At 43.5% G+C, this 19865-nt stretch overlaps 1 protein-coding gene across 11 annotated transcripts in view; it reads left to right on the forward strand.

Annotated features, from left to right (window-relative positions):
- Nucleotides 1–149: 149 nt before the first annotated feature.
- Nucleotides 150–19865, forward strand: part of CCDC25 (coiled-coil domain containing 25) — a 44692-nt gene continuing 24976 nt past the window's right edge. For 2 of the 11 annotated variants that reach the window (XR_011386248.2, XM_008249253.5), the window contains exons 1-4: nt 150–288; nt 6565–6612; nt 11739–11778; nt 19325–19376. Coding sequence is in view for 5 of the 11 variants with exons in the window: in XM_008249253.5 (XP_008247475.5) it covers nt 261–288; nt 6565–6612; nt 11739–11778; nt 19325–19376 (168 nt within the window). In the remaining 6 variants the exon portion in view is untranslated. Of the gene's footprint in view, nt 289–6564; nt 6653–7012; nt 7087–11738; nt 11779–19324; nt 19377–19865 lie in introns of all 11 variants that reach the window. The other 9 variants (XR_016228898.1, XM_008249258.5, XM_089325458.1 and 6 more) reach the window with 8 other exon arrangements.

Consider the following 19865-nt stretch of genomic DNA (forward strand, 5'->3'; position numbering starts at 1 on the left):
TGTTCCGAAACGCTTTCCAACCACCAGGGGTCCTTGCCCCAGCCTCTTTCCCTCAAACCCCAAGTCATTGAACTCCGCCCTTCGGCCTGCCAGGATTAAAGATGGCGCCCCCGGAACGGCGCCATGACGCGACCCGCCGTCCGCCGGAAGCGCGCGGAAACGTTCCGGGGAACAGGCGGCCGCCGCGCGTCAGGTCTCCTGAGGGTCGCGATTTGAGTGCTGCTGCTCGGCGCCGGAGTCTCCCCACCACCGCCGGGATCATGGTGTTCTATTTCACCAGCAGCAGCGGTGAGTGGCTGCCGCGCCCTTGCGGGTCCCTGTTCGTCAGCGGGACCCCCAAGCCAGGACCCCCAGGCCATCTTTGCGCCTCGACCTCGTCCCAAAACGCTTGCTCAGCGGCGGGTGTTCCCTGTGGAGCCCAGGGGGTTTCCCGCGCGAGCGACCCTCACGGCCATCCGGGCTTGGCCGCCGTCCCCTCTCCAGGACTTGGGAGGCGCGGAGGGGCTGTGTCCCAGCTGTTTCTGCAGCCCGCAGTGGGTCTCGTCTCAGTCAGAAAGACTTCCCGTCGCTTCTAGGAACTGAACCGAGTTTGTGAACTCCTTCACACATTCCTATCCCAAATAGGACTCCCGCAACCCACCCTGGGCTGGCACGGTGGTAATTACCCACGCCTGCCAACAACTCTGTCTTGGGTGAAGCCCGCCGGCCCCTCTAGAAAAGGGTGGCAGAGCCTGGGGTGCAAAGGGATGCAATAAAAAAGAGCGTGCAACGAAGATGCAGCCACTCACCGGGCCAAATGGATCCCCAGATCTTATAAAGTGACATGTAATGGTTTTTGGCAAGCAAAGACATGCTTTTAGCTCCCAAGAAATGCTATGGCTCGATTTCACTTCTCTGCGTATGATGTTCTTGTGTAGAATCGATCTCCAGTTAACTCCGTTAAGAGAACTCCTGTCTTTTCCAAGATGCCTCTCCTGACCTAGCTTCCATACCCAGCTTACTTAGTTATAGATGTTAAGGGATTCCTCCCCCCCCCCCCCCACCTCCCCAGCCCCAGGTACACCTTTGCGGTCCTGCTCATCACGTGGTTTTAAGTGTGCTCTGTCTGAGCCGGAGTGAGGGCAGGAACAGATCTCTTTATGGTGTTTCGTTAGCATAGTGCCTGACCTACAGCATTCTCACAAAATGCTTACTAAATAAATGGGTGTTATTTTTTGACTTACTCATAGCACTCTGTTTTACTGCTTCTGTGCTTGCTTGTTAAAGGTGAGATGTATGGGAACTTGCTCCGTGTTTGTGTGGGTTTGATGGGGTTGTACTTTTCTTTGGAAGAGATGAGAAAATTGAGGCCCAGTGAAGTTGTAACTTGCAGATTCCTGAGCCTCCTACTCCATCACATTTTCGCCTCTACTTTCTCAGTAGTTTAGACTTCCACAGTGTGCCATAAGTTATTTCTCTGCTTCTGTAAATTTCTTTTTTTTTTCGGCCCATATTAAAATTACTAGAAGCAAAACGAACTAGTCTGGAAAACTTATAAGGCCGCAGCTATTTTATCCTTTTTCTGTTCCTTCATCATGTGGTAAGTCAAGCATCTGTTTGTAGCTTCTCCATTCATGAAAGTCCCCAATAGTATAGGTAGATACCTACGCAAACCCGACAGTGGAATACACAAGACAGGCAGGGTGTAGGGATACTAAATGTATGTTGTGCTAGCTGCTTTATTCCCCTTAAAGCTGTTCTGAGTTTTTCAAGCACTGATCGTACATAGACAGGTACCCTTGATAGAACAGAATGCTTCAGATTTGTAGGTCCTTTTCTCTCATTGGCTTCTATTATAGTAGCAGAACTGCTACTATAATAGAAGATTATATTATAAAAATTATAATATTAGATTATATTAGAAAAATATTTGGCCTCTAAGTCTAATACAATTGTATGTATGCAACAATTCTTTCAAAATAGTTAACAAAAAAATTACAACATTTTCCGTAAAATTAAGAGTTCACCTATTGAAAGTACAAAAACAAAAAACCTGAAGCAGACAGAATCTTGAGGAATGAGTATATGGATAACCAAGTTTTTCAACCAGCTAATAGTTTATTGCATAAAAACCTTTTTAGAAATCGTAAGGAAATTGTTATAGACATTTTTTGCCTAAAATTGGTATGTGTGACTAAAATCTTTTTATTGTCATTCTTTGATGCTCTATCATAATGGAATAATGAAATGTTAGTATATTTTCAGTATAAAATTCAAGACCACATGTGGGTCATTAAGTTAACTCATATTTTTAGTACCTGTTCATATGGTGCATCTCCAGGTAGGTTATAATGTGAATTGTGAAATCATCCCAGCACGAGTGAGTAAATTTGGGATGGTTGCTGCACTAGGGTGGATATGTTCAAAATGCTGAGCTCCTATACTTGAGCAGCTTGATTGTTTGGATGAAAATAACAAATGTATTGGAATTCCTATTACTTTTCCTACACTTCTTTAACATGGAAAAGAGCTTTATTCAGACCTTTTGCTTAGCTATCATGTTCCTTTTTAGTTTTCATTTTCTATTTTGACATAATTTCAGTTTCTCAGGAAAGTTGTAAGAGTAGTAAAAATTTCCAGTATCTTGCCAGTACGTCAAATTCTAACATTTTACTGCATTATTCTTATTTCTTTCTCTTTTTCTGTCTTGCTATTTACATGCACACATTTTTTTTCCTAAACCAGTAAAGTTGCAGTTTATCCCTAACTGCTTCAGTTTATTCAGAGTATTCTCTTATCAGAAGACATTCTTCATTATTAAAATTAGGGAGGCTGGCTCTGTGGCCTAATGGGCTAAAGCCTCCACCTGTGGCACTGGCATCCCATATGGGCTCTGGTTCTAGTCCCGGCTGCTCCTCTTCCAATCCAGCTCTCTGCTATGGCCCGAGAAGGTAGTAGAAGATGGCCCAAGTCCTTGGGCCCTTGTACCCCAGTGGGAGACCCAGAAGAAGATCCTGGCTCCTGGCTTCGGATCTGCCCAGCTCCAGCCATTGAGGCCATTTGGGGTGTGAACCAGCAGATGGACGACTTTTCTCTCTGTCTATCCCTGTCTGTTTGTAACTATGCATCTCAAATAAATAAATAAAATCGTTAAAACAATAGAAATTAACATTGCAGCATTACTGTTAACAGGCTTTATTCAGTTTTCATGGGTGTCCTAATGTATTTATAACAAAAGAAAATTACAAATCATTGTTGCATTTAGTTGTCATTACCCTTGGGGCTCCTCTAATCGGTATCAATTCCTCAATCTTTGTCTATAATGACATTGTTAGTTGAAGAATTATTTTATAGAATGCCTCTCAGTGTGAGTTTGTTACAGTCATGTTCGTAATCACCTCATTTAATAGGTCAACAATCAAAACATTTCTTCTGTCATTCTCTTGGCTTACAGAGAGAACTTTGTTTCAGTTATTTTAAAAATTATTTTTGTTCAGTTACAAAACTTGTCTGTGTTTTGTTAAGCTACCTAAAGTAACTGTTGTTAACAGACATATGTTCTTCCTTCCTTGAAGAAATATATATGTATATTAAGAATATATACCAGGGGCCGGCATTGTGACATAGCAGATAAAGCTGCCACTTGCAATGCTGACATCCCATATGGATACCGGTTCATGTCCTGGTTGCTTCACTTCTGATCCAGCTCCCTTTTGATGGGCTGTGAAGGGCAGTGGAAGATGGCCCAAGTATATGGGCCCCTGCTAACCATGTGGGAGACCTGGAAGAAGCTTCCTGGCTCCTGGCTTGAGCCTGGCCATTGTGGTCAATTGGGGAGTGAACCAGCAGATGGAAGATAAATCTGTCTCTCTCTCTCTCTGTAACTCTGACTTTCAAATAAGTAAATAAACCTTTTAAAAAAAAGACTATATACTTATGTATAAACACATATAAATAAGTATATGCCGTTAAATAATCATTGTATAATCACTTTTTGTTTAAGTTGAATCTTACTGTGTACTTGTATAGATACACAGAAATATTATTCTGCTGTTTAATTTCTTCATCTATCATTTCTTTTTAATAGGTAACTTACATGATATTTTGTTTATGGTTGTCCTGTAATATACTGAGCCAGTCTCTTTTAATGAGTGCTCAGGTTATAAAAAGATCATTGTGTGGTAGAGTGTTTTAGTAGAATATATTCCTAGTGGTGAAATTATAGGATCAAAAGGTATGCAGATAAAATATTGCCAGCCCATGCAGAGAGAAATCTAAGATTGTTTTAGTTTGATTCCTACCCTCTGGCATTTGTTACCAAGGTCTTACCAAGCATGTATAATATTCACTGTGGACAAGTATTCAAGTATTTCTGTCAACTAGTTAATGTAAACATTAACTCCTTTTTTTTTTTTTTTTTTTTTTTTTTAGGCTTTATTTTATTTGTTTGAAAGAGTTAGAGAGAGAGGTAGAGACAGGGAGAAAGGTCTTCCATCCACTGATTCACTCCCCAGATGGCCACAACAGCTGGAGCTATGCTGATCTGAAGCCAGGAGCCAGGAGCTTTCTTTGGGGTCTCCCACATGGGTGCAGGGGCCCAAGAACTTGGGCCATCTTCTACTGTTATCCCAGGCCATAGCAGAGAGCTGGATTGAAAGAGGAGCAGCCGGGACTTGAACCGGTGCCCACATGGGATGCCAGAGCTTCAGGCCAGGGCTTTAACCCACTGTACCACAGTGCTGGCCCCCCAAGTAATTTCTTTGAACTCTTCCAAGTAATCCTGGACTGTTGTCATCATAACTGCTAATTGAAGGAACTGCGAGTTTCCCCGCCCCAAGAAAGGCAATTAGAATTAATAATTTAAGAATCATGTCATTATTGAAAGTAAGGCAATCCCTAATATAAGGACTTATATGATTTATAGTCCCTGGCTTTATGAGCTCTGCTTTGTGTGTGTGTGTGTGTGTATGTGTGTGTTATGCACTAGGTGACAGCCCACAGGTTTGCCTGTCAGGCTTTGTAGGCCACAGCCCCACTGACCATTAGTTTAGGAATTGAAATCCATTTATGGTTAAATAAGCTGTGGTATACTAGCTTGGAAACTCAGCACTCCACTGTGATTATTAGCTTGTTTAAATCCAGACCAAGGATGTCCATGTTAAAACATTATATCTCAATAAAGGAAATGCCATTTCTAAGATAAGCCATACTGTGAATATTACCTTTGGTTTAAGATGGTGGTTTCTAACCATGACTTGACTTTAGAATCACTTGGAAGATTTAAAATTTAAAAAAAAATGTTCACCACTCCACCGCACTCAAAGATTTGAATTTAGCTGGACAAGGTGGAGATGTGGCATTGCCAGGGATTCTAATATGCAGTCAAGGTTTAGAGTCACTGATATAGCATAGGATAGAGAGCTCCCCCTTTTATTTTAAGATGTATGTGTTTACTTATTTGAAAGTTAGAAGTACAGAGAGAGAAGGAGGAACAGAGAGATCTTCTATCTTCTGGTTCACTCCCCAGATGACTGCAACAGCTGGGGCTGAGCCATACTGAAATCAGGAACCAGGAGGTTCTTCCAGGTCTCCCACATGGGTGCAGGGGTCCAGGCACTTGGACTACCCTTTGCTGCTTTCCCAGGTCCATTAACAGGGAGCTAGATCAGAAGTTAAGTAGCCCAGACTCAAACTGGTACCTGTATGAGATGCCGGCACTGCAGTTGGCGGCTTAACCCACTGTGCCACAGTGCTGGCCCCAATAGAGAACCCTTAAAATTTGCAGCACAACTGGAATGTAACTGATATTAGCTTAATACAATTATCCAAAATAAGATTTGATTAAGCATAGGAACGTGTTTGAAATTATCCATGTGTAGGGGCCAGCGCCGTGGCTCACTTGGTTACTCCTCCACCTGCGGCACCAGCATCTCATATGGGCGCCAGGTTCTAGCCCTGGTTGCTCCTCTTCCAGTCCCGCTCTCTGCTGTGGCTCGGGAGGGCAGTGGAGGATGGCCCAAGTGGTTGGGCTCCTGCATCCGCATGGGAGACCAGGAGGAGGCACCTGGCTTCTGGCTTCGGATCGCCGGGCACAGCGCCAGCCATAGCAGCCATTTGGGGGTGAACCAACGGAAGGAAAACCTTTCGGTCTCTCTCTCTCACTGTCTATAACTCTAGCTGTCAAATAAAAAAAATTATCCATGTGTAGAGTTTTTTGTTTTTGTTCTAACCCTTGAGAAGGGCAAAGTTACAGGATTGAACTAGAAGTTGCCACTCAGTTGTATCCCTGGGAAAGAAAAGTAGGCACGTAGAAGAATTCATAAGCTTCTATTTGGACCAGATAGTAAATATTTTAGTTTTTGTGAGCCACATACAGTCTCTGTAGCTCATTTCTCTTCATTTTGCTTTTCATTAACCCTTTAAAAATGTAAAAGCCATTCTTAACTTCCTCAAAACAGGTAGTAGGTAGATCTGACCCACCAGCCATGATTTGCCAACCTTAATCTAAGCATTTGTTGTTTTTCCCATGAAACAGTTTTGTTGATGAGGTTATCTAATTGCTTTTTTGTTTTTGTTTTGTCTTAGTTAATTCATCTGCTTACACTGTTTACATGGGAAAGGATAAATATGAAAGTAAGTTTTCAAAAGCATTTGAGTTTGAAATTTGCAGCAGGTAAGTGTTGCCTCCCCCTCCACCCTCCCACCCATACAATCTGATGGATGAGTTTTAATGACACATAATAATAGCAGATATGGGGCATAGTGTGATATTTCTTTGCTTGTATGCATTGTGTAATTATTGTATCAGGGTAGTTGTAATTAGCATATCCATCACCTCAAACATACATCATGTCTTTGTGGTAACAAAATTCAAAATCCCCTTTTCTAGCTCTTTTGAAGTATACGGTATATGATTTTTGCCTATAGTTAACTTGCTGTGCCACAGAGAAATAGAACTTCCTTCTATCTAACAGTAACTCAGACCCACTGACCAACTTTTCCCCATCCACCTCTACCCCCTCATTTTCCCTAGCCTCTGGTAATCTGCTTCTATGAGATCAGCATTTTTAGATTTCACAGGATACGAGTTTCCAGGTCACTGCTTTGGTAAGTTAGCTTCTGAGAAAACAAATTTCCCATTATAAGAAACTCTAAAGGATTAGTTTTTCCTAAAAGTTACTTGTATCAAATAATATTTGAGTTCATTAGGCCAACTGTTGCTTTTGCTTTACAAAGTTTTTTTTTTTTAATTTTTTAATTTTTTTTTTTGACAGGCAGAGTGGACAGTGAGAGAGAAAGACAGAGAGAGAAAGGTCTTCCTTTGCCGTTGGTTCACCCTCCGATGGCCGCCGCGGCCGGCGTACCACGCTGATCCGATGGCAGGAGCCAGGTGCTTCTCCTGGTCTCCCATGGGGTGAAGGGCCCAAGTACTTGGGCCATCCTCCACTGCACTCCCTGGCCACAGCAGAGAGCTGGCCTGGAAGGGGGGCGACCGGGACTAGAACCTGGTGTGCCGGCGCCGCAAGGCAGAGGATTAGCCTAGTGAGCCGCGGCGCTGGCTTTACAAAGTTTTATTGTATCATTTGATTTAGAGTTCTAGGAATCATGCTAATGTAAATCAAGTGATCTTAGCCATTTGGATTTTGAAGAGATCATTTTCGGTACTTTTTTTTTTAACTTTTTTTAAATGAGTAGAAACATTTATTGGTTTTCTTGAGGTTGAAGATACTCATTTGGAGTCCTGAAATGTTGACCAAGCTTCTTGGTATGAAATACATTATATCTTGATATACATATTTATATAAAACAAAAATTTACAGAAAGCACCAAAGCTATTTGTTATGCCTTCTATTTTCTGTTTTATTTCAATTTTTTTTTTAACAGGCAGAGTGGACAGTGAGAGAGAAAGGTCTTCCTTTGCCGTTGGTTCACCCTCCAGTGGCCGCCGCGGCCAGCATGCTGCGGCCGGCGCACTGCGCTGATCCGAAGGCAGGAGCCAGGTGCTTCTCCTGGTCTCCCATGGGGTGCAGGGCCCAAGCACTTGGGCCATCCTCCACTGCACTCCCTGGCCACAGCAGAGAGCTGGCCTGGAAGAGGGGCAACCAGGACAGAATCCTGCACCCTGACCGGGACTAGAACCCGGTGTGCGGGCGCCGCAGGCAGAGGATTAGTCTATTGAGCCGTGGCTCCAGCTTATTTCAATTTTTTACAAAGCTAGTCTCATCCTGATAAATTCATTTAGCTCTTGAATTTGAACTAAAGTTTAAAAGAACCACACTGATTTAGGGAATAGCCTTTTTGGCTGCATGAGTTGGGAGGGAGACCAAAGGGAAGCTGCTGTGGTGATCAAGAGAGCAACAAGTTTACAGCATTGATCCTCAGAGGTGGAACCTGGAGATAAGGAAGGAAAGATCTGCCAACTAGGGTGCTTAGAGAAAATGAGTGTTATTCTTTGTGTTTGAAAAACACAGCTGCTCTTCTCTGGGGGTACTGTGATGTTTTGGAAAAGATAGCTTTGGAATTGGGCCAACCTGGGTTACAATTGCAACTCTATTAAACTATCTATACTTAATCTCTTTGTACCTCTGATTTTTTAGCTGTAAGAAGAGGATCATGGGACAGATTCACTTTGCAGGGTTGTGAAAGTTAAGTAGTGTGTCTGGCATATAGGGATGCCCAATGGTAATTATCACCTCTAGAATTTCTTAAGCTCCTGAGTTCCTTCTCCACAACCCCCACTCACACCCCTATAAGGACACTACTGTGGGGCTGGTTGACTCTCCCTGAAGAGCTGACTCATTCACTTTAATTATCTTGTAATCTCCAGGTACTTCTTTTTTTTTTTTTTTTCTTTCTAAAAACAGCAGTTCCTGTTATAGTTGCAGTTTGAAATTGACAACAGTTCAAATTAATCATTTGTATGGGTTTATTTATTTATTTAATTTTATGTGAGAGACAGACAGAGCTCCTATCTGCCGGTTTAATCCCCAAATGCCTATGATTGCTAAGGCTGCACTGAACCAAGGCCAAGGCTGAAGCCAGGAGCTAGGAATGCATTCCAGGTCTCCCACATGGGTGGAGAGAATCTAATTACTTAAGCCATCAGTGCTGCGGCCCAGGGCCTACATTAGCAGGAAGCCAATGAGTTCAGGAGCTGGAAGGGTGTATCAAACTCTGGTACTCTGTATGGGATGTGCGTGTCTAATGGCATTTTAAAAAAGAAAAAATTATTTGAAAGGCAGAGTTACAGAGAGGCAGAGAGAGCTTCCAACTGCTAGTTCACTCCCCAAATGGCTGCAATAGCCAGAGCTGTCCCGGAACTTCATCTGCGTCTCCCACATGGGTGCAAAAGCCCAGATCCTCTGCCTCCTGCCTTCCCAGGCACATCAGCAGGGTGCTGAGTCGGAAGTGGAATAGCCGGAACTCAAACTAGTGCCCATATGGGAATGCTGAAGCTGCAGGAAGCAGCTTCACCTGCTACACCACAGCACTAACCCCTCTTAACAACATCTTAACCACTAGGTCAAACACCACCCCATTTGTCTGCTATTAAAAGAAGCATGGGTACCATTCTTCATCAGAGACATTTTGACATTAATGAAATAAATTAGACCAAAAATGGTTACCATAGAGCAGAATCAATATAAGCAACACTGTCAAATCCTGGCCAAGAGAGTAAACCAAAGATTAGCTTAAATAACATTTTGAAATAGCTTTTCTTTGTTATGAGTGTATGACTTTGACTGTGGGTATAACCTAATAGTGAAGCGATATGTTATGTTGATACTTGAATTTTTTATTTCCCTAGTATAAATGTAGAAGGAATTTTTTTGTTCTTGTAGCATCCTCCTGATGTAGCTAAGGAGGGGATGCTGTCTCCCTATGTTACATTGAACATTAGGGGCCAATGATAAGAGTCAAGGTTGTCTACAAGTAGGTATCAATGCAAATCTTCTGACCAAGTCTGTTTTTCATTCTGCCACATCAAGGGTGTATAACATAGGTTACTGATAAATCCCTACAGCAGAGCCACTATGTATGATTGTGCAGGTTTTGCACTGCGCAGTCTTGGGACCAGGGATCTCTCTCTATATATTTGAAAGGCAGATTGACAGGAGGTGAGACAGAAAGATTCCTTTAAACATTGATTATAGGAATTTATATCTACAGATATAGATCTAGATGTAGAATATATGTCAGATGATATTTAGAGCTCTCAGGTATCATTTTGCTGGCATTAAAGTGTGTGTGTAACATTTTTTCCTTAGGAACTCATGAGATCATTTGGAGCTGTCAACTTTTCCTTGTTTTTATAAGAAAGGGCTCTACAGTTTCATAGCACCGTGGTTTCTAGCTCTCCTAGTACATCACTTATTTCTAATAGCTTTGGCAACTTCAGATTAAGGACTAGATATAACATAAATGAATTTTAAGTGGAACAATTTACTTTCACTGAAAGGCTTTCAGGTCTGTTCTCTTTACTAGCCAGCAGGTGTCAGCAAGCAGCCAAGCATTGCCTGACTGCGGAAAGGAGGTTTTTATGTGTCCCTTTAATTTTCCTGATTACCTGTTGGTTATTTGCCTACCTTCTCATATAAGCGATTAGAAAGCCTTTCAGAAAAATCATAATGTTTACAGTTGTTAAGAGTGCCTTCCTCCAAAATTTGTAAAGCCCTGTTCAAATTATGTACATTCAATACTTTCTTGGATTTGTTTTGTTTTTGTTGGCAGATAAACAGAGACCTCCCATCTACTGGTTCACTGCCCAAATGCCAACAATGGCCAGGCTGGGCCAGGTCAAGACCAACCTGGGAAATCAATCCAGGTCTCTCATGTGGGTGACAAGTACCCAGTCACTTGAGCCATCACCATTGCTTCCCAGTGCCTGTGTTAGCAGGAAGCTAGTGTTAGGGGCCAGAGACAGATATCAAACACAGGTACTCTCAGGTGGGATGTAGGCATCTTAATTACTAGGCTGGACAATTGCCACTCTTGGATACATTTTAAATTATTACACAAGAATCATTTTCACTTTATAATTTTACATAGACATTTAACACAAAAACTTCTTTATTAAATAGTCATTAATAGTAATGTTGCTACCCAAAGAATATATTGATGTCACCTTCCCATAGTGTTGTGTTTTATTAACCTTAAGAATGCACGTACAGTGGTGGTATTCTGGCACAGCAGGTTAGCTGCTGTTCGGGACACGCAAATCCCATACTGGGGCATCTGGGTTTGAATCCCACCTCTGCTTCTGATCAACTTCCTGCTAATGCACACCCTGGGAAGCAGCAGATGATGTCTCAAAAGCTTGGGTCCCTGCCACCCATGTGAGAAACTCAGTTGAGTCCCAGCTGCTGGCTTCAGTTGGGCCCAGCCCTCCCTGGCTGTTGTCGATATTTGGGGGAGTGAACCAGTGGATGGAAGATCTCTGTGTTTCTCTCTGCCTTTCAAATACATAAAAATAAATAGTAAAAATTTCTAAAAAGATGTAAAATGCAATCCATTTTTTAAAAGTTTAAAAGCAAAATCACTTTAACATTTAAATATGATTACAGTGAATGGATTTTTTTATGTGTTTTCAAGCCTCAAATCCTCTCTGAATTATTCTTTCTCTGATAAGGGAGAAAAGGGAGAAAAAAATTATGGAAAGAATTGATATTTCTTCCCTTCTCAACTTATTATAAACCCTGGCACAACTTCATTTGATCATTTTTCTTACCTTTTCTTTTATCTTTTGTTTCTCATTGTAGATGAAGATCTGATAAAGTATGGCTGGCCTGAAGATATTTGGTAAGTCACAGTTTTGGTTCTACTTTCTATGGCTCACTTTTTTTTTTTTTTGGACAGGCAGAGTGGATAGTATGAGAGAGAGACAGAGAGAAAGGTCTTCCTTTTGTCTATGGCTCACTTCTTAGGAGCCATATGGCTTCACTTAGGAGCACTTCTTAGACTTGGCCAACCACCTGACTCCCAGAATTAAAACTAGAATTGGTGCTTTGCATTTTTGTTTATGACTTTTTAAAAAATATTTATTTATTTGAAAGAGTCACACAGAGAGAAGGAGAGGCAGAGAGAGAAAAAGAGAGAGAGAGAGAGAGAGAGGTCTTCCATCCGCTGGTTCACTCCCCAAATGGCCACAATGGCTGGAGCTGCGCTGATCCAAAAGAAGCTTCCTTCAGGTCTCCTACACGGGTGCGGGGGCCCAAGGACTTGCGCCATCTTCCACTGCTTTCCTAGGCCATAGCAGAGAGCTGGATTGGAAGTAGAGCTGCCAGGACTCCAACCGGCACCCATATGGAATGCCAGCACTGCAGGCGGTGGCTTTACCCGCTATGCTATGGCCCCTGTTTATGACTGTTTAATGTTAAATAGCCAACTGCCAGTTCCTTCATTTTTAATTACCGCAAAAATGGGGAATGATGTTTGGGGTTTGATCTCAAGCCTGAGAGCACATGCCTCCAGAACATAGGCTTTCTTTTCACTCCTCTGTCTCCTCATATACGTTTCTGAGACCACCAAGCTTACATGTTCAGACTCCCTCCCCATGCATGGATAGCTGAGGACTTCACAAGAAACACGCAGAAAGTAAATGCAAGCATCCATGAGAATGGATGAAACGGTGCAGCTGACCAGATCCATCTGTAAAGGAAACAAACTGCTTTCTCTTTGTCTTCTAAACTTTTTGTTGAGTTTTGCCCTGCGTTGACCCAGTTCTCATCCCTTCTTTCTAAAATAATTTATGAAAACTCTAAATAGTTATATATCATTTCCCAGCCTCCCTCTGAGATCCTTTATTTTGCTGTTCACCAAACCCAGTCCAAAAAACAAAAAGACTCCTTCCCTCTAGCTGATGTCTTTTCTCTTGCTGTCTCAGAATGCAGTATGGGCTTGTTCTGCCAGCCAGCTGCATGTCCTTGGATGAGGGCGTAGGCTCCTGGAACTTTGTTTCTATCTGGTTAACATTCTCACACTCAGTTTGCTTTCCTTTTCCATCTTCATCTTCCATCACTCTGACGCTGGGGATGTCTCTCTTGTAGCCGAGTTTTATCTGTTGAGTGGGTTATCATCTCCCCAACTACTCATACCCCCTACCAAATGCTGTCCAGGATGACAGTGCATGTAATTTCACAACTGCTCTGTGAAATAACTGTTGATGATGTGACCATTTCTCAAATGATCAAACTAAGGTTAAAGAAAACTGAATGGATATGGTCTGGTTGTCACTGACCCCAACCTTAGTTCTAAATTGCTGCTTCTGTTTTTCCCCAGACTACCATTCTTTGGGCTTCAGGTCACTCCTTTCTCCCAAGCTGTTGCTGCTGCTCTCTATGGACCCTGGACTCCTTTTCTCCACATGTGGGCCCAGACCCTTCATTTAATGCTCAGTAGTGATAGAGTAGAGGCTGCCATTTTTCAGTCGATGCATGGAGTAGGGGAACTGTTGTGCAGAGTGACTCAAGCTACCCTCAGATGTGGGTATGCTCAGCACCCCCAGCCTATCTTCAGGGGCTCCCTCAAGGGCCTCCTCCTGTGCTCTGGCCTACCATGTTACAAAGGAGCTAGTTCATGACCCTAGAGGAGATGCTGCCCTGTCTTTCTGCCCTCAAAAAGTCACATCCAGGAACCAAGAGGTCCCAAAACAGGAATTTTCAAGACTGTTTAACTCTGGCCCCAATCTCAGCATAGCAGCCAGCGTGTCTTCTGAACACAGTTATGTCAGCAAGTTAGGCTGCTCAGTGCCCCTTCCCAAGTGGGCAGTTTCCACTGCCAAGAACTTTAAATGCGGTGCTGCCTACCTTCCTAGGGCATTAGACCATGAACTTCATGAGGATAATGCTCCTTCTGTTTTATATCTACTGTGTGTCCGATACTTAGCATAGGTCCTGGCACATGGTAGGTATTCAGTAAGTATTTGTTGACTTCCTAATCAACTAGCTCTACCTGCCTAGAAATGATTCTCACTGGATGTTTCTTCTGATCTGTCCATTCTGAGCTCCTGTCACCCTAGCTAAGTTATATTCAGTTGTCCTTAAGGCTCAGAGATGTCCAGACTTTCTCAAGGGAGATGAGAATGGCCGCACCTGTTAGGTAGTAATCGGCTATAAACTTTAAACCTATCAGGTTTGGAGCATGAATACCTGGTGCATATTCAGATGCATCATAAAAGTCAATTTACCACAGCCCTTTTTAAAAAACTTTTATATATTTATTTTATTTATTGGAAAGGCAGAGGCAGATCTTCCCTCTGCCAGTTCACTCCCCAAATGCTTGCAACAGTCAGGGCTGGGCCAGCCTGAAGCCAGGACCTGGAATTAATTTGGGTGTCTCATGTGGGTGGCAAGGAGCTACATCACCTGCTGCCTCCCAGAGTGAGCACTGGCAGGAAGCTGGAATCTGGAGTGGAGCCAGCACTCAAACCCAGGCACTCAGATCTGGGTTATAGGCATCTCAAGCAGTATCTTAACTGCTGCGCTGAGTGCCCACCTTTGCTGCAGCCCCTTATCTTTTTTTTTTAATTAAGTGAAAGAGGAATTTCCATTTGTCGCTCCCCGTCTTCGTGGGGGAACGACACAAGACCCTGCGCTGTTCTTTCGTCTGCTCGGCCCTCCCCGGGTTTGCTGCTGGTTCTTCCCGGGTTGGCTACTATCCCTTCCACCTCCGTGGAAGGGCAGTTCCCCCTGGCCACATTCCCCACTTCCGCAGGGGAGCGGCACACCGCCAGCCGGGTCTCTCGGGGGCTGCACGGGTGTTCCTTCAGCTAGATGTTCCCCTTAGATGTTCCCGGTGCATGCCGTCTCTCTCCTCCTTTATAGTCCTCCTCCGCCAATCCCAACTCGGCTGCCCACACGCCGAGTACGCTGCTCTCCTCCAATCAGTAGCAAGTCCTACAGTTTATTGGTTGAACTGGAGGCAGCTGTGCGGAAGCTGTTTACTTCTTTCCCAGCGCCATATTGTGGGAGAGCAGATGCATAGAATAAGTCTTAATTCCAGTAACTCAGTCCAGTCCGGGCTGCTCCCCACAGATCCCCCTTTCTTTTTATTTTTTGGCGTTGATACGCGCCTGTCTTCGGTGTCCCGCGGCACACACTCTGCTCTACTTGCTAGAGTTGCCACAGGCTCTTACAAGTCCTATCAATCAGGCAAACCGAATCCGGGTCCTCTCTTCGCCATGTTGTGAGGAGGTTTTTAGGCGCTGATGCGTGCCTGTGTTCGGTGACCTGCGGCTCATACTTTGGTCGAGCCGCCTGCTGGCGCTTACCGCCTTAATCAGGCAGACCGAATCCAAGCTTTCTCATTGCCGTATTGTGGGGGAGACTTATTAGTGTTGGTTCGTGCCTATCTTCGGTGACCTGCAGCACATAAGCTGCTAGCCGCCGCAGGTGCTCATCGTGCTCATCGCCTCACTTAATCAGGCAGACCGAATCCAAGCTCTCACATTGCAGTGTTGTAGGGAGGCCTTTCTATTTCTCTATATCCGGGCATTCCTATTTCTCCCATTTTACTTCTATCTTCCAGCATTCCTATTTCTCTCACTTTACTTCTAAACTTCTGTTTCTCTTATCCCTGCGGCTTTCCGGCACCTCGCCCTGCCGGCAGCTCCGCCCCGAGGCTGCTTCTCGGCGGCTTTCCGGCTGAGCTGCTTCAGCCCGCGTCTCTCTCATCTGCGCTGCTCTGCTTTGCGCGCACACTCCGCGGTCTCGCACTTAACCCTTTCGCGTCTGAACCACGGCCTCGCGCCAGCCCCGCGTTCCCTATGTACTTGAGCCCCTCACGCTCTGTCTGCGCGTGGCAGCCTCCACGAGTCACACAGCGTAGCTTACGTGTCCGCCACTAGCATTCAATCTAAGTTCCCCGGGCTAGCCTGGCGAATTCAACCCAGCTTACGTCTCCGCCCCACGGTTTGGCTTCCCGTCCTTTGCTCCCCGGGCTAATCAGACGGATCCCAATCTGGCTTACGTTTCAGCTTCTGGTTTCAACTTTTCGCCCCCTATTCCCGGGCTAACTTGAGAATCCCAAAGTGGCTTTCGTATCCGCCTTGGCCTGCCCCCCGCGGCTTCAATTTCCCTAACATTTTTCTCTACCCGGTATGTTTCCCTAAGTTTTCTTCCAACAATATTCCTCCCTCATTTCTCCTGGCCTCTCCCCACAGTCTGCATCCGAGTCTGTTTGTTCTAGCTTTCACTTTCGCCTTCGACCTTAGAGATTTCTCCCAGCCTCCCCACTTAGTCTGTATCCGAGTCTATGCCTAGGCTTTCAATAGCTTCTTCCGGCACCCTTTTCGTCCGGCTTTTCCCTAGGCTGTTTGCTAGTCTCTCTCTCCGGTATTTTCCCAGTTCTTCCCGTTTCTTCCCTCCTAAGTTTCCTATCCGTCCTAGGTTTCCTATCCGAGTCACGGCACCATTATGTCGCTCCCCGTCTTCGTGGGGGAACGACACAAGACCCTGCGCTGTTCTTTCGTCTGCTCGGCCCTCCCCGGGTTTGCTGCTGGTTCTTCCCGGGTTGGCTACTATCCCTTCCACCTCCGTGGAAGGGCAGTTCCCCCTGGCCACATTCCCCACTTCCGCAGGGGAGCGGCACACCGCCAGCCGGGTCTCTCGGGGGCTGCACGGGTGTTCCTTCAGCTAGATGTTCCCCTTAGATGTTCCCGGTGCATGCCGTCTCTCTCCTCCTTTATAGTCCTCCTCCGCCAATCCCAACTCGGCTGCCCACACGCCGAGTACGCTGCTCTCCTCCAATCAGTAGCAAGTCCTACAGTTTATTGGTTGAACTGGAGGCAGCTGTGCGGAAGCTGTTTACTTCTTTCCCAGCGCCATATTGTGGGAGAGCAGATGCATAGAATAAGTCTTAATTCCAGTAACTCAGTCCAGTCCGGGCTGCTCCCCACACCATTTTACCGCCATTACCCAATAAACTGGCTTTGGTTTTTCATTTCACTAAGGTTGATCCTTACCAAATTGGTGTCTATAGATACCTAGAAACTCCTTAATAGTTGTGAGATTAATGAATATAGTTGAAAATGATTGACTTTTTACATTTAGCAACTATTTGAGATCTTATGTGAACTGGAATAGGCCCATACTTCAAAATATGGTTCAGTTCATATACTGTCAATCCTGGAAATCTTCCAGGGCATGCTAAGAATGATTCTGAGTTACTCTGCATTCCAGGGCAGATTTGTAACCTGACTCATTGTTGATACAGCTTTTGTTACTTTACATTTGTGAATGTCAACATCTGAGTTTATCCCAGAAAAATCTCCTGAGGCTCTTTTAATCAAATAATTTTCATAAGGTTAAACGAGGATGACACTAAATGCGTTTTTAAATGTAGGAAATAGAAATAGTGTGTGTTTCCTCCTTCCGAACTCTCTAATGAGTAGTAGTTCCTCAGACCTCACTCTCAGAAGTTGGACAGCCCACCTCCGGGGCCCTGCATCTCCACCTGCTCAAGTAATGGGTGCTCTTTTAGTCAAATTTCTAGTCTCTGCATTCAGTGAAGTGTATCAGAATAAGCAGACAGGAGAAGATAACAAAGATAAGAGAGAACTAGTGGGCATAATTTGAACTCTGAGTAAGCATTTTGAGAGATATGCGAAGAGCTTTTTAATGTGTTTATAGGGCTGGATTTTTTTTTAACATCTTAATCAGAGCCCCATATTTCTCTTCCCTCATTCACTGTAGAGGTATACGTACTACACACAAACCTGAGGTTGTTATATATTAGTAATTGTACTCTTCTGTGTGTTTTTGGTACTTTCACTACTTATTATGGATTCATTAGATATGTGTTAAATTATTTGGGTATTTCTTTTGATGAAATTATACATCAGAGACCTGTAAGAAAAATCATAGTGTCTAACTGCTATGGGTGTATAGGGAACAGTTGAACATAGAGAACTGGCTTAACACAAGTAAAAGTTGGAGGAGTTACTTCTCACTGAGGTTACTAGTGGGGTATTTTCCCTTTGATTCTCAAGTAGTACAATGAAATACATAATTTCTGGATTTGCAAACGCAGATTTTTCTAGGTAAAAAATCCTCAGGTATAGGTGATAATTAGTGTGAATTTGTCACATGGGAATGCAAATGAGTATATGAACCATTTAGAGAAATGTAAATAAGGTTTTATCCATTTCTGGCAATTAGTAATGACTAAGAATAGAACTTAGCATCATCATCATTGTCTGTTTGCCAAAAAATGCCTAGTATCTTTCTGTAGCCAGAGAAAATAGTAAGGTGTTTTACCAAGAGGGCTCTTACCATTACTCTTTGCATTTTGTACTACATGTGAATGTATGACTGTTGTCACTTCTTAAATAAAAATATTAATGCTAAGATATTATGTAAAGAAATATATTATGAGATGTAATGGTGCCTCCCTAGGGTTTTACTGAACTTCAGTCTAGAAAAATACCTGGGTAGCAATGTGACTAAAATTACAAATCACAAAGTGACAGTCATGTGTTAGCTTGTTCCTTGTTTGATGCTGGGATTCTAGGGGCTTCCTGTGTATTGGAAAGAAAACCAACTTCATTTGGTGATCTGTAAACATGAAAAATCCAAAACCCCAAAAATGTTACATAAGTGGGAAAGGGAGTAAGTTTTGAGAGATTTCATTAAATTGGTGGATGATAAGAGTCTGAATGGAAGGCAAATTTCAGATAGTGAGGTGAGAAAGACATTCTGAGTGTTTTTAGGACAATGCTATAAAGCATTGGCTCACCCAGGAGTAGGTGGGTGTCATTGTCAGAATATGGGACTGGAAGCAGTGTTTGACCCATTTAGTGAGGTGCCCTGCTTAATGTCCTTAGGCCTCACTTAACTCTTCCAGCTCTGTACTTGACATCCTCTCTGAATTGTTTGGCCATCGCTTCAAACTCAAGCTGTCTCAAATAAAGCCCTCATCTTTTTCTTCAAACTGTGGTCCTGCAAGTCTTCAGGCTTACAAAAGGAGCCTCATTAACTTCTCTGATTGCCTTCTCTTCTCACCTGAGGTTCTTTTCCCTGTTTTTCCTCTGAGAATATGCTTCAGTCAGAGAATGCCAGTTCCTCTGTGAAGCTCTTTCATCACTTGAGAAGTCACCCTTCTCAGGGCAACCAATGTTTATTATCTCTTATTAAATCACACACAGCTGCACAACTTTCAGTGTTTATCTTTCCCCTTCAGGTTGATATTGAGCTTTCTGGCGAGAGTGACTGTTTTAAACTGCCCACGGTGCTTAGTGTGTGGTAGGCACTGGGTGAATACTTGTTGGATTGGAATGCTTTAAATGCAGGTGTCCTTAGGAGATGGTTTTCTTGTACCTCGTGCTAAAAGTGGTTTTCATTCTTTGTAGGTTTCATGTGGACAAACTCTCTTCGGCTCATGTATACCTTCGATTACATAAGGTACTGAAAAAACATGGATTCATGACTTTTTCTTTGATGAGCATCATATCATGTTCTGCAATTAAATAGTTTTAAGTAATAAATGTGTGTAAAAGTGTTAAGTTAGCAGATAAAGGGGTGTCTTCTTTCTGACCCAGAAAATCACATGGAAAATTCTGGGTGACTTCTGAGACTTAGAAGGGGACATATTTTCCTGCCTAGAAGCAACATCTTGTTCTGCCAGTTTCAGAATGTCATCCATGACCTTTACTTTCTTTCCCTTTTGATTCACTTGACAGTACCAGATTGTCTTTCTCCTGAAATGGAGAGGATCGTGTTGTAGTTACTTTTTCTCAGCCTCTTGTGATTCTTTTGGTTCACTGTGGGCAGATCTCCCCAGAAATCAGGAATTTTCTTTGGGAAATCTAAAACAGCATGATAGTTTATTATTATTATTTTTTTTTTGACAGGCAGAGTTAGAGAGAGAGACAGAGAGAAAGGTCTTCCGTT

This window comes from Oryctolagus cuniculus, chromosome 2 (assembly GCF_051225735.1).
Source record: "Oryctolagus cuniculus isolate XC-2025 breed Fujian yellow rabbit chromosome 2, ASM5122573v1, whole genome shotgun sequence".
Taxonomy (NCBI): domain Eukaryota; kingdom Metazoa; phylum Chordata; class Mammalia; order Lagomorpha; family Leporidae; genus Oryctolagus; species Oryctolagus cuniculus.